The 14,398-nt window shown below is 37.1% G+C and overlaps 2 protein-coding genes across 2 annotated transcripts in view; one reads left to right on the top strand and one right to left on the bottom strand.

Moving 5' to 3' along the window:
- Nucleotides 1-14,398, bottom strand: part of LOC135142740 (cilia- and flagella-associated protein 299-like) — a 105,195-nt gene that overhangs the window by 26,187 nt on the left and 64,610 nt on the right. The window lies entirely within an intron of this gene.
- Nucleotides 5,242-6,198, top strand: LOC135135253 (uncharacterized). The gene is made up of 2 exons (XM_064064283.1): nucleotides 5,242-5,298; nucleotides 5,715-6,198. Exons 1-2 carry the CDS (start codon nucleotides 5,257-5,259, stop codon nucleotides 6,165-6,167), a joined length of 495 nt encoding a protein of 164 aa, XP_063920353.1. The 5' UTR covers nucleotides 5,242-5,256; the 3' UTR covers nucleotides 6,168-6,198.

Genomic DNA, 14,398 nt, shown 5'->3' with positions numbered 1-14,398 from the left:
AAGAGGGGCGCACTTGTCCGTACGGTATTCTTGTGGCACGACGCTGGACAGATTCTAGTAAATTGATATCACGTTGTAATGTTGGAACCCAAACGCAGTTGGCATATTCTAATATCGGTCTAACATAAGTTTTATACAGTTTAGTTACAGTATTTACATCAGCTTTAGCAAATGTCTTTCCGAGAAGATATAGTATCTTGTTGGCTTTTTTCACGACTTTTGTGATATGTTCAGACCATGTCAAAGTAGACGTTACGATAACACCCATATCCGACAAAGAAACACACTTGGTAAGCTCGGTGCCGTTGATATAATAAGTTTGCTTTGGATTGTCGCTGCCTAAATAAAGGATATTACATTTGTCCGCATTAATTGGAAGTAACCATTTTAGTGACCAGTTATAAATAGTTGCTATATCCTTCGTTAAGACTTCATAATTGGAACAAATATTGTAGATTTTCAAATCGTCAGCATACATTGCCCAAGGAGAAATTAAGCAGTCTTTTATGTCGGATACATACGCTAAAAACAACAAGGGTCCTAATACAGAGCCCTGTGGTACACCGCTCAGAACTGGAAAAGGAGAACTAAACATATCACCAACCTTAACCTTAAATATTCGGTCAGAAAGAAAAGATTCAATCCACCTGAGAAGACTATCTTGGATTCCATAATGTCGTAATTTCAAAAGGAGTCGGCGTTTCGGCACACGATCGAAAGCCTTCGAAAAATCAAAATACGCGATATCTACTGAGCCACCAGAATCGAGTTCTCTAGTCCAGTTGTCTAAACAACAGAGCAAATTGGTCGCTATGGACTTTCCAGGTGTGAAACCATGTTGCTCACGAGGTATAACCTGGTGTGCTGTTAAAAACGCCACCAACTGATCGTAGATGATACATTCCATTAGTTTCACTACTACTGAAGTTAAACTTATAGGCCTATAGTTCGCCGCATTAAACTTGTCCCCTTTTTTGAACACAGGTGTGATGGTGGCAGTTTTCCAATCGTTTGGCAATCGTCCTGACCGAAATGATTGCTTCATCAACATGCAAAGCGGGCGAGCAAGGGAACTGCCACACTCTTTTAAAATTTTTGCACTAATACCGTCAGGACCAGGAGATTTGGTAGTATCTAATTTGTGCAATTTATCTTTTATTAAATCGTAGGAGAAGCATATACCACTAAGACAATCGAAGTTATGAGTAGTCAACAAATTCGGTATATCCGCGTCTGGTTCAATTGTGAACGACTGAGCAAAAGTTTCAGCAAAAATGTTGGCTGTAACGCAATCGTCCTCTATAATGTGCCCGGTTGCATCTTTCACCTGCGGCTTTCTGACAGGCCCTGATAATTTATTGCGAATGTAGCTGTAGAACTTTTTGGGATTTTTCTGATCGGCAATACTTTTTTCATATTTATGTTTTACATCTTTGATGATTGACGAAACGCGGTTAGAAAACGCACGATGAACCTTATAATCATCTTCCTTGCCTGATCGTTTAAAGGTTCGCCAAAGTGAACGTTTCTTTTTTATTAATTTTAATATTTTGTTGTCAATCCATGGTTTAGAAGAAGATGCTTTGTAAGTGATGGTGTAAGAATACTTATCAGTTGCTAGTTTTAAATGATTTTTAAAACTTTCCCAATTTGTATCAACCGATGGATGGTTTAAAAGGGTTGCCCAGTCTACAGTAGACAAATATTCATCAGCTTTTTTAAAGTCAACAATCCGCTTTTGTAAGGTAACAGTTTTAGATCTCGCTACAAAACAAAGTTGGAGATCTAGCTTTAAAGTTACATGATCAGATTTGCCGAATGGGTTTAAATAATTCAAATTTGCTAGTGAAGTATCATCAGACGTTAAAATCAGATCTAATGTAGACGGTCTTTGGTTCAGCCTATAACGGGTGGGTTCATTAACAAGTTGGTTCAAGTTGCTATTAACTAGCAGATCTATTAATAGCTGCGAAGATGGACTGAAATGTTGACTCATATTTAAAGGCCAAGCTATGTCTGGCATATTAAAGTCTCCGAATACAAAAAATTTATTGTGAGTAAAGGCAAGTTGCGACAGAGAACTGAATAAGTTATTATCATCAGCAAGCAGCACTGGTCTCGGAGGGCGATAAACACATCCCAGGACAAAAGTAACATTCTTATCAGATACTTTCAAAAAAAGTGAATCAATGCCGAAAGTATTAACATTTATAGGAGTTACCGAAAATTCTGATAAAATCTGGTCAGAAACATATATACATACACCCCCTCCTAATCTATTAATTCGATCACTTCTGAAAAGAGTGAAATTCGGCACAGAGACGAAGCTGTCAGGTATACTAGGAGATAACCACGTTTCTGCCAACAAAACAAATGAAGGATTGTTGCAAGAGATAAACGCAATTAATTCGTCATATTTGGCGAGAAGAGAAGCAATATTCGAGTACACAAGAGAACTAACAAAGTAATTACAGTTATTTTTATTATTGAATTGAAGCATTTTGTTGCGAAAGATCAATATCTGTCAAGGGAACGTCAGAAATGTCAATATTTCGTAGTTTACCGCAAATTTTCTTTAACCTTTTCTGAATTTTCTTACAACGATTCTTTATGCTTTTGTGCTGAACAATAGGAAATATATCAAACAGCATATCTATTATACCTTGCACGTCAGTTGTGTATTTATGAGCCAGTTTCAACAGATCAACTTCTCCAGTTGCTTTTTCTAGAAACTCAACCGTCTGCTCAAAATTGAGTGGGTACTGGGCATTCTCAAGCAGCTGTTTCGCTGGATGCAGTAAGTCAGAAACAGGGGTTAAACTTTCGGTGGAATCTGAAGGCTTAATCCTTTTCGTTGGTTGCTCTTGCTGAGTATTTTCCGCATGTGATCCAAGTGATAAGTCCAAGGGATTTTGTTCAGTTAAACTGTCGTCCTGTGTAGGGCGCTTAGTTCCCACTTCTGGTGAAGTTGCTGTCTGACTACCGTTACTAGGACTCTCTATAATAATGTTGGTAATGCCGGTATCATTGGGGGAAGACGCTGTAATGGCACCCGGACAGTCGTTTGCTAGATGTCCAGTCAATCTGCATTTGAAACAAATGTTGTCATAGCTCATGAAAATTCGGTAGTTCGTTTCGTCGTACTTTATAACAAGTGAAGACGGAAGATCTATTAACTCGTTAGGTTGGACATAAATCTGTCGACGAAAACTTAAAACATGTTTGTATTCATCGTTTTGTATACTTGCTCTAAGAAATGACATGGGGGAAACCGAAACAAAACCTAATTGCTTGACAACCTCTTCTATAATGCTATGGGGAATAGACGGACAGACATTAGAAAAAATAATACGCTTTGCAGGATTAAGCAAACGACGTACATTTACTTCAGTACCGTTGACTTTAATAGTAGAATATTCTGAAACAATTTGATCTACATAGGATTTATGACTCAGATAAATGCATATACGATCGTTTGACATTCGCGACGCGAAAATAACATTTTTTGATGTAACTATATCACCTATAGCTACAACATATTCCGTAAGTTTTACATCTTTAATAGCACTTAAAACAATAGCTTGGTCTTTAGCTGGAAAAAGAGGAGAACAAGGATTCTCCCCCATCTTGAAAAGGCGCTCTTATGACGCCTTTCCCTTTTGGGAATATCCTCGTCTTCCGAGTATGTCTTTCAAATATTTTCAAAGTTCTTTTCTTTACATCATCGATGTTTGATGGTATTACTACTGTTTTGTTTCTTAATTCTGCTAGCTTCTTAGGATCGTAATTATTGTAGTTGTCTAATTTATATTCCAATTCATCGATTTTATTATTAGCGGATTCTAGTTCACAGTCTGTCATAATTAATTGTTCAAGGAATAAATTAGCTGCTTTTCTTGCAATATATTTATCTACAACTTCTTGTTTGAAACCAACTATTTTTGCTCCATCTTCTAATCTGTCTATTTCTGTAATAATAGGTTTTAAATCTTTTTTCCATTTTTCTTTCTCATCGTTGGGAATATATGAAACTAGTTTATCCATTTATGACTGAAAAGTTTCTAAAGATTTACTAATTAATTCGTCTGCTTCTTCATCTAAACTTGTATTTTTACGACTACCTGCTTTATGTTCTACATTATCGAATATTTTTTTATTTTTTATTTTACTTTTTCTCTCTTTTGTTCCCAATTGTTCTGATTTGTTCTCTTTTATCCCGGATTGTTCCCGTTTGTTCTCATTTGTTCTCGTTTTACATGCAATCTTAATTCCAACTGAATTTAACCCCATATTGAGGGAATTTCTCGAAATATTTTTAGATTTGCAAAATTCTGTCTTTGTTAGTTTTTTATTTACAGTCGAATTGAGATATTCAATGGCAAAATTACGATTTCTCATTTGAGTTACTTCATTGATATTTTTTGGTATATTTATTTTTTTATCTTGGGTAAAAGATTTGTAACTGTTTTTAAATTGTTGGAGTTCAGATGGTTGTCTTGTTTTTAATGGTGTATAATATTCTGCTACAATTTTGTTCTCTTTAGTATTGGTCATTTTTTTATTTATTATATATATTATTAATATATATTAAATCCAACAAAAAACCAAAATCGTATTCGTATTTATGGCCCAGATTCTGACTATGGAAAGCATACTGACATTGAAGTGGATATACCTACTGGATATGTCAGAAAACGAATTCGAAACAGAAAAATCAAATTTTTAAGTGATCAATCAAGTAAATATTTCAGTAATTGAAGATAAAACCCATGTTCAGAATATAAATCCAAAATGGTACAAAGGAAGAAGCAAGAGAATTACAGGAAGTAATTTTGGCTAAATTTGTAAGATGAGAGAATTCAGTTAAACATATTTTATATTCACAAATATCTCTTTCCTTTTTTGGTCTTCCTAAATCTTTAGTCTACGACATACCTAGATAAACGAAACTGGTAAATTTAACTTTAATTCCAATAACTCGAATAATTCTCTTTATGAAAACTGTCATAAAATGAAATAATTGCAATAGCCTTCTTAAGTTGTAGTTTTTTAATTTTACACATTTGGTTGCTTAGCGACCAAAAAAAAATGGGATTTAATTTTTTTAAGTTTCCATATAGTATGCTAAAACCAAGGCTAACTCTATTTATACTTTATTATCTTCAGAACTTATCATTTAGTGTATCTGCGATAATTTTTGGTTAAGATTTGTAATTGTATCTTCATTTTGATTCAGGTGACAAGACCAGGGACAAAATGTCGAATCCTAGGAGATCCACAAGAAACAAACATGTCGAGGTTAGGCGGAGTCTTTCCGAAACTAGACAACCGACTAATGCGATAGCAAACTTTGATGCAATTGTAAATAATTGTTACTGCCCGGTGTTCATGGGCCTATCTGTTTGTCTGAGTCTATTATCTGTGTCTGGTTGTACCAAAACATTTTTAAATATAACATACGGTTGATTGGAGTTTACTTCAAGTTATTTATGAGTAATTTTTTAAAATCATGTTTCTTCTAACTCCAAACTAAAGTGCGTGTTATTTAAAGAAAAGAGTTTTTTAGCTTTATGTTAAGTACATGATTGTATCCAAGTCTCTTGGCTAAAAGGTAACGGTACCCTATGTTATGTTTAACCACATGTTTCCTAACCGCATGTCAAGCTAGATTTGGTTAAATCGGGCCATTATGTGTCTGTATGTTATTTTTACAGAACCTATCATCTTATGTCGAGCAACAATGGGATGAAACAGCGATGCATCTCTTAGAAACAACAAGAAAACAATCATTAGTTACTACGTTTTCTACATTAGATGGTCTATTAAATCAATTGAAGGCAGACACTGGGACATTGAAGGCAGACACTGAGACAATGAAGGCAGACATTGGGACAATGAAGGCAGACATTGGGACATTGAAGGCAGACACTGAGACAATGAAGGCAGACATTGGGACATTGAAGGCAGACACTGAGACAATGAAGGCAGACATTGGGACATTGAAGTCCGAGGTGCAACAGATAAGAACAGACATAAATACCAACATGAATCAACTCAAAACAGAGCTTATTGCTGAATTCCAAAATGTTTTGCAACAAAATATATCCCAGGTGATACAACGTCAGATAAAAACACTCCTGCTAGACACTGCTAATAATATGGCTTAATTTAACAAAATTAATTAGGAGTATATAATAGTCTTTTTTTTTCTCTCAATGTTGGTACATACAGTAGGACCTCGATTATCCGGGCGCGGATTAACCGGGCGGCGGATTATCCGTGCATAGCACAAAATGTATCAAAATTGTTTATTTAACGTTACATATCCGGTTACAAACATACTTAAAATTATTTTGAGTTTCCATGATTCAAAGAATATTCTGTTACACACTTAAGCACGCTGTAAAGTATTATATTTTTAAAATAGCATATTATCACACTAGTGGATGAAGTTGAATTTCAAAGTCAAGAGTGTTTTTTTAAAAAAGTAACTCGAGACGTTGAAATTCTTCATCCACAAGTTAGATATACTATTTTTTCTACAATTTAAAAACAAAAATTTCTTTTTTTATAAGTTTTTTTCATATTTTTGTGTTAATTTTGTTCTTCTAATACTTCTGCACCACCATCGGTCCAATAACTTATTTTAACAAATCGACTGTTGTTTTCTCCAAAAATGTATGACTAAGTTTAATTGGGACCTAAGCTTATAGAAGATACCAAGCAAGACGTTCTTTAGGAAAAATCAAACATAAGTGACATTTCTCTTGTCAGTTACCAATAATTAAATCTCATTGAGATGCAAATCATGGTAGTCTGAGCTTTTCAATCTCTAGAGATGAAAACAATGTCATAATAACTTATTTCAATGTCATGAGTAGAAAAAATAAATGCATTTCAGTTATCCGAGTGAAGTTCGGTCCCGGCCTGCCCGGATAATCGGGGCTCTACTGTATTTGAATTTCTTTTTTGTTGATCAATTTAAGTAAGTCGTGTTACAAATTATAAAATAAGAAATTTTACGTTCGCATAATAACATGTAAAAGCGTCACATTTAGGATGTAAATGGGGCTAAAGTTAATTAAATGGAATTGTTTTTTTGTTAGTTTTTATATAAAATACAAGAACCAAACCATTACGTATTTAAATAAATATTCTCTCGGCCAATTGTATTATTTTCTGATCAAAACGTTCACAATTTACCCGATAAAAGAATTGCAAAACATGTTGTGTCAGATTCTTTTTTCAATATAGGTAAGTTAGCTGGTGTTTTGAGTTGGAGTTTCAATTCACCAATAACTTTTCTATTTTTTTTACATTTCAAAAGCTGCGAATTAAACAGTTTAATTGAGGTCGAGACTTGCATTAACTTAACATAAGTAGTGTTAAACATTAACATAATTTATTATTAACGTCTAAGTGAGCTTCTGTAAACCGTTTTGGCCAAAAATGTCTCTTTAACTTGAAATTAATATTTGATTCCACTTAAATATAAATTTGATAGCGTGTTTGATTGCACTCAATGTCACGAAATCAAATTAACACAATGTTAAGCTAATTTCAATCAAATATTTGATTTGCGTTGCATAAATTGGCTCTTAATTTATTATTTTCAAAATATAAAAATGTGTAACAAGTTAATATCATACTACAAATTTTACGTTCGCATCATTACTTGGGTGTAATAATAATTTTTTTAGACAAATGTAAAATCGTAATATTTAGGATGTGAATGAGGTGGTATTATGTCTAGTATTCAATTAGATATGTAAAGTAAAAACTCAGCTCAAAATTATTAAGTATTGTTAATAAGAATAAGAACAATTTCTATAACGGAAAAAAATGTTTTTTTTTATCGTAAATCCGATTTTATAAACGAGTAGGCCGATGTTTCAGCGCGCGATCCTGGTCGAGATGGCGCTAACCATATTATCGTTTTGCATTAAATTTTATAATGTTCACACCGTTACTACGTGGTTACTACGAAACAATAATGACATTTGTTGCCTACCGTTAAATACAACAAAAACGAGTTATAGCGTATTTTTGAGGGATGTTTATAGACCATACCAACGCTCGAGCATCGGCCGTCTTCTGTTTAATGAAAACGCTCAAAAGTCAAAATGCGTTATTCGTTATTGAATTTAAGCGCTGGACGATCGAGCGTAAGAAATAAATTTAGATACAATTGTTATGTACGCTATAATTAAATTCGGACACACACAGTGGACTAGTGCGTAGCATGCGAAACAAATTTAATTTTTTTAATTAATAAGAAAATTAGCATAAACGTAATACATTCAGTCCGAAACCGTTTGTATAAAATCCATTATAGGCGTGGTGATAAAACTGAACCGTGTTAGCGCAGAAGTTTAAGCGTCGCACTTTAAACATGTGCGCTCATTTGTTGCGTGTTCAAATCTTGATAAAGCGCAAAATCTTTTTCATATATAGCGATAGAATATATTCTAAAATAAAAATTTCTAGTTGTAAAATAAAATTCGCTCCGCATGCTACGCACTAGTCCACTGTGTGTACGCTCATGAGGGCTTCGCCTGAATTTCAAAACGTATCCAAAAATTAAAAAAATTTTTAAAGGGCCTCATGTTTAGTCACAGCATAGACAATTAACCTAGGTTTAACGATCTGTGAGTCGCAGACAGGAAGACTTTATTCTCTTTTTCTCTGCTAGATGGCAGGTTTTTATTAACTAATATTAACAATGTGCACAATCGTAGATGGGAAGCGTAATACTTGGTTCAGAAATGAAAATCTATTTTGAGGTATTTAAAAACAAGAGCTCTTATTTGTCTAATATTTTTACCAGTCGCCATTCCGACCGGTGAATTTTTCGCATGCGCCAATGTATTGGTCTAGAAGTAAAGACATTTTGGGGTGACTCAAAACAAGGAATTCTGTAAGGTTTTTTGGGTACTTTTAACGTAATTAGGTTTGATTTTGGATGATTTTCAACAGTTTTCTCATGTGCCCAATTTCTGATTGGCTATTGATTTACAACAAGAAAAGAAACTTTTGAGTATTTTTTGGTCGCATTAAAAACTATAATTTTTGAAGGATTTTATGTCTTTTTCGGTTGTTAACTTTTGGGAAAACATAAATTTTTAGGATCCTACCTTGTTTTGTAAGGCGCCAAATATACCTCTTTGATTTGGTAATGTTGTTACTTTTTTTTGCATGCGCCAATTGGTCTGGTCCAGAAATACAAAGCCATTTGGAATGTCTAAAAACAACGGATTTGGAAAGTTTTTCAGAGTGCTCTTGAGATGATTTTGCATTATTTTGGGAGATTTTAACGGTTTTTTCATGTGCCCAATTTTTGGTGGTCTACAGATATTTGGGTACTTTTGGGGTGGATAAAAATTAATGCTTTTTGAGAGGTTTTTTGCCTTTTTTGGTTGTATACTTTTGAGAAAACAGCTAAATTTGTAGGATTCTGTCCTGTTTTGTAACACGCCAAATGCCCTGGTCCAGAAGTAAAAAGCCATTTTGGGGTGTGTAAAAACAAGGTATTTTATTAGTTTTTTAGGGCGTTCTTGATATAATTTTGCATTATTTTGGGAGATTTTAACGGATTTTTCGTGTGCCCAATTTTTGGTGGTCTACTCATATTTGGGTACTTTTGGGGTGGATAAAAAATTAATGCTTTTTGAGAGGTTTTATGCCTTATTCGGTTGTTTGCTTTTGAGCAAACAGCTAAATTTGTAAGATTCAACCCTGATTTTTAACACGCCAAATGCCATGGTCCAGAAGTAACATTTTATACTCTACTTCTGTTAGTCGTAAGAGAATTTTTTGGGGACGGAACACTTTAGAATTATCGAGTTAGATTTGTTACAAAGTGGTAGTGAGTGAATCTTTTGATATTCGTTATCTTACCTGCTTAAAATTTGTTTCAATTTAGGTTTTAAAATATCTTAATATTGACCTGTCCGCCATATAATGCAAGATGGGGAGGGGTGATAGTTGGTAGAACCATTTCGCAGAATGTTGAAGACAGAAAATCCAGTGAAATCATCGGTAATTTAATTTCGTAAGAACCAACGAGCGCTTGAGCTTGCGTCACCACCTCCATCTATGGTACCAATAGCTGAAAAGACAGAGACGGATAAATATGAACAAGAAGAATCTACTCAGCCTTACGAGCTTAAGGGTTTCAAGGATGCTGTTATCTGGAAATATTTTTATTATTACAAGAAAATTAGTCAGTTGAAGTAAGCAAAAAAGTAGAAGTGACGAGGTTGGATCGGTTTTTCTATTCATATAGATTTCCTTGATGAGAAATTTTATAAAAAATAAATTTCTTTCGTAGATTTTAAATTTTGGTTAGCGTTTTATTTTTTAAAATACACGTAAAACTTCGCAATAAACAATCCACAATTTTGGAGTTCACGTTCTGATAAAATTTCTAACAGACGATAGGCAGACGGAAATGGAAGACCTACTTTTCTATGTTCTATGAAACGTCCAGAAAACATGAAGTCATTCATCAAATGAGGAGCACGCAATCAGCAGAGTGAAATTCTAAAAATGGTGAAAAAATTAATCACTCCGATTGTTTGGTTTGGTTGTGTTGTAAATTATTTCATGAAGCAGTTCTATTCATTTTCAGAATTACACCGACGAAATTGCAAGAGAGGCGACATCAGAACTTATTTGAAAGAAACACAGATGTTCGCGGATGAAACTACTCAATCTCGTCTTATCTAGGCTTGACTTCTGAAGAGTTTCTTCGCCTTTGGTCTGGTTGACACACTGAGTTAACGTGCTCTTGTCTTCTTCGTAATTTCTCAACCCTGCTCCTGAAGATGTCACTTACGAAAGTGTGCGAAACGTCCAAAAACTCAATTAACACGGTCCCAACCCGGAAAACGATTATAAATTAAATTATTTAACATAACAAAATCTCACTCTGAAAAACGTTTCTTAACCTATTAACAGGTGACTATTAATTGGATTTCGAATTATTGGCAGCAATGTTAGCATGCCAGTTCACAGTTGTCAATTTTGACACAAACGCGCCTAAAAACGTACCAATGAGAAGATAGGCTACTGAATTGGTGCTCATCATTTAAATTTGACAGCAAGTATGCCTTCATAAATTTTTAAATATGTTGCCAACATGACAAAAAAATCACCAACATTAATAGTCACTCGGTATTTTGTGAAGAATATTCGACAGATTCACAAGATTTGTGGTCGATTTAATCATTTGACTCGATAACAACATGACATGATGCTGTTAACCTAATCTGTAATCATCCTGAAATGGGGCTTGTTTGTGAGGAGTTGCACCTCCCGACCATTAACACTTGTGAAATTGTATTAGCGATCGGTTGTAAATAAAGTTTACCACAGTTTTTTCTTCGAAAGCGCTGAACTCCATTAGCTCAGCTCTGTATCAATATCGATATCAAATACTGCTAAACTCATACCTCTAAGCGTAGCTTTACAATACACTAATCTCTTTAAAAGCATTGCTTCTAACTAAGTTTTGTCTACAACTTTACACAATTCATAAAATCTGAAGAAATCTAATTAATAAATTTCTTTAATTTACCAACTTTTGAAAGCACTTCATCAAAAACATTTTTAAGAATAATCCACAAAAAGTTTCGAAATTTTCTTAAAAGTAAAAGAAACCGTAGTTCACCTCTCAGTACCACGTTTTTTGACCGATTATTTTTCTTCCCGGGCGTAAGCTAAGAAAGTATTGTAATTGAGTTCATCGGCTGACTGGCTACTTTCACATTTTCTCGATGTGTCATGATCCCAAGAGTACGAAAAACTAGGTCCCCGTTTCCGTCTGTCTGTCTGTCCGCCTTGTGTTGATTTTTGTTAGACAGATAATAATTGCCGAAACTACCGGACCGATTATTGTTAAACGCTAATCAAAATTTGTCTAATCATCCCCACCAACAATATAATGACATCACATCAAAATTGTACATACTGTTACGATTGACGGACGAATAATAAATCGGGCGTTGGTAAAACTCAAAAATTTATTTCTTCAGGTCGAATTACAACACTATCTATTGCAACGAATATGTACAGAAATTATTCCGGCGCTCTCGACTGTCTTCACTGGATGAATGAATCCATTACCTACGGTCGCCTCTATTTAAACCCATAGTCTCTGATCGAGATCCTTCACGAACATCCATCGCGACTCCGCTTCGAGACTCCCCTGGACGCCGCTTCGAGACGCTCCAGACCTGTCTTTATGCGCCCGCCTCTCGGCCGTCAACAGCGATGATTCACCCATCAGCGCCGTGCGTACGTCCAGAAGGCTCTCGACCGCCATAGGCGTCGTACTGGGGCGGCGTAAGGGTGTATTTCGTAACACTGCCCCCCTCTTCAAATCCGATCGTCCCGATCGGAAGCGTCTTCGTTGTTTCCTTCGTACCGTTTTAGTCGATCGAGATGAACGATCTTCATCTTCGTCTTTGGTCCACGTTGGATCCGATAAACTACGTCATTTATTCTAGTGACGATAGTGTATGGACCTTCCCAGTCAGGAGCCAGTTTTGGGCAACGTCCCTTCTTCCGTCGGGGGTTATACAGGCACACTAAGTCATCTTCCTGGAATCCGCCACAGTTGGCCTTCACATCATAACGGGTCTTCATTCGGTCACTGGCAATCTTGATCCGGCCCCTCACTAGTTCATGTACGTTGACCAACTTCTCTTTCAGTTCGTCCACGTAGTCACGTACTTCCATCGGTTCTTCGGATGGCAATCCAAAGACTAGGTCACAGGGCAGCCGCAGTTCCTTCCCAAATACAACGTGAGCAGGTGTTTGGCCCGTGGTGTCGTGGATAGCTGCGCGGTAGGCCAGCAGGAATAGTGGAAGGTGCTGGTCCCAATCCCTTTGGTGCTCTTCTACCACTTTCGAAAGGTGTTGCTCCATAGTCCGATTGAACCTTTCCACCATGCCGTCGGACTGTGGGTGTAGTGGCGTTGTCCTTGTCTTACGTATTCCCAGTAGCTGCATCACTCTTTGGAAGACGTTGGATTCGAAATTGCGTCCCTGGTCTGAGTGAAGTTCCAAGGGGACGCCAAACCTACTGATCCAATTGTCAACCAGTACTTTCGCGACCGTGACGGCTTCCTGATTTGGAATGGCATAGGCATCTGGCCACTTGCTGAAGTAGTCGCTAGCCACCACGATAAACTTGTTGCCGTCGTTTGTTACAGGGAACGGACCGGCCACATCGATGGCGATTCTTTCGAAAGGTGCCCCAACATTATATTTCTTCATCTTTCCCCTCGCCCTGGTATGAGGACCTTGGCTGGCCGCACATGTCGTACACTTGCGACACCAACTTTCGACATCGTCACGATGACCTACCCAATAAAACCTCTCCCGGATTTTCGACAAAGTTTTGTTCACTCCGAAGTGGGCTCCAGATGTTCCGGCATGAACTTCCTCTAAGACCTTGGAAACCTTTACCTTGGGGAGGACCAGCATCGTCTTAGAGGTACGCCCATCAGGACTCTCCCACTTTCGCTTCAAGAGCCCATTTTCCATGACCAAGGAATCCCATTGGGCCCATAATGCCTTCAAACTGGGGGATTGGTCGGACAATTCTGCCCAGCCGGGTCGTTCGACTCCTTCCTCCTTCCACTTTAGTATTGGTCCGATTATGTCGTCTGCTTCTTGCTCACGCTTTAACCGCGCCGTTGTCCATTCTTCATCTTGCTCAAAAATCGTCCGACGAACGGGCAGGTTCCTTTCTTCCGCGTCGATCCTGTCGCAGTGCTTGCACTCTCCACACGGACGCCTTGACAAAGCGTCAGCGTTGTTGTGAAGTCGACCCGCTCGGTGTTTGATCCTAAAGTGGTACTGCTGTAGTCGTTCCAGCCAACGCGCTACTTGGCCCTCGGGATTCTTTATCTGCAGTAGCCACGAGAGGGCAGCGTGGTCGGTCCTGATCAGAAACTCCTGTCCGTATAGATACTTGTGGAAGTGGTTGACGGCTTTGACAATGGCTAGCAGTTCCTTCCTTGTGGCACAGTAATTTCTCTCTGGTTTGGAATGTAATTTACTAAAATATTCGATAACCCTTTCCTCCCCATCTTGTATCTGCGACAATACGGCCCCAACTCCCGAGTTACTCGCATCGGTATCGAGGACGAACCTTCCTTTGTCCCTGGGGTAAGCCAAAATGGGGCTGGTGCACAAAGCCGTCTTCAGTCTCTTAAAGGCCATCTCACATGTACTGCTCCACTTGAAAGTCGCCTTCTGCTCCGTCAGTTGGTGTAACGGTGCTGCGATGTCGGCATACCCTTCTACAAATCGTCGGTAATATGTGCAGAGTCCCAAGAAGCTTCGTAGTTCATGCTTGTCTCTTGGTATGGGCCAATCCCGGATAGCA

The sequence above is a fragment of the Zophobas morio genome, unplaced genomic scaffold (assembly GCF_036711695.1).
Source record: "Zophobas morio isolate AGI-343-1 ecotype UQ-CSIRO unplaced genomic scaffold, CSIRO_AGI_Zmor_V1 ptg000004l, whole genome shotgun sequence".
In the NCBI taxonomy this organism is placed as follows: domain Eukaryota; kingdom Metazoa; phylum Arthropoda; class Insecta; order Coleoptera; family Tenebrionidae; genus Zophobas; species Zophobas morio.
This window is presented reverse-complemented; position numbering and strand designations above follow the sequence as displayed.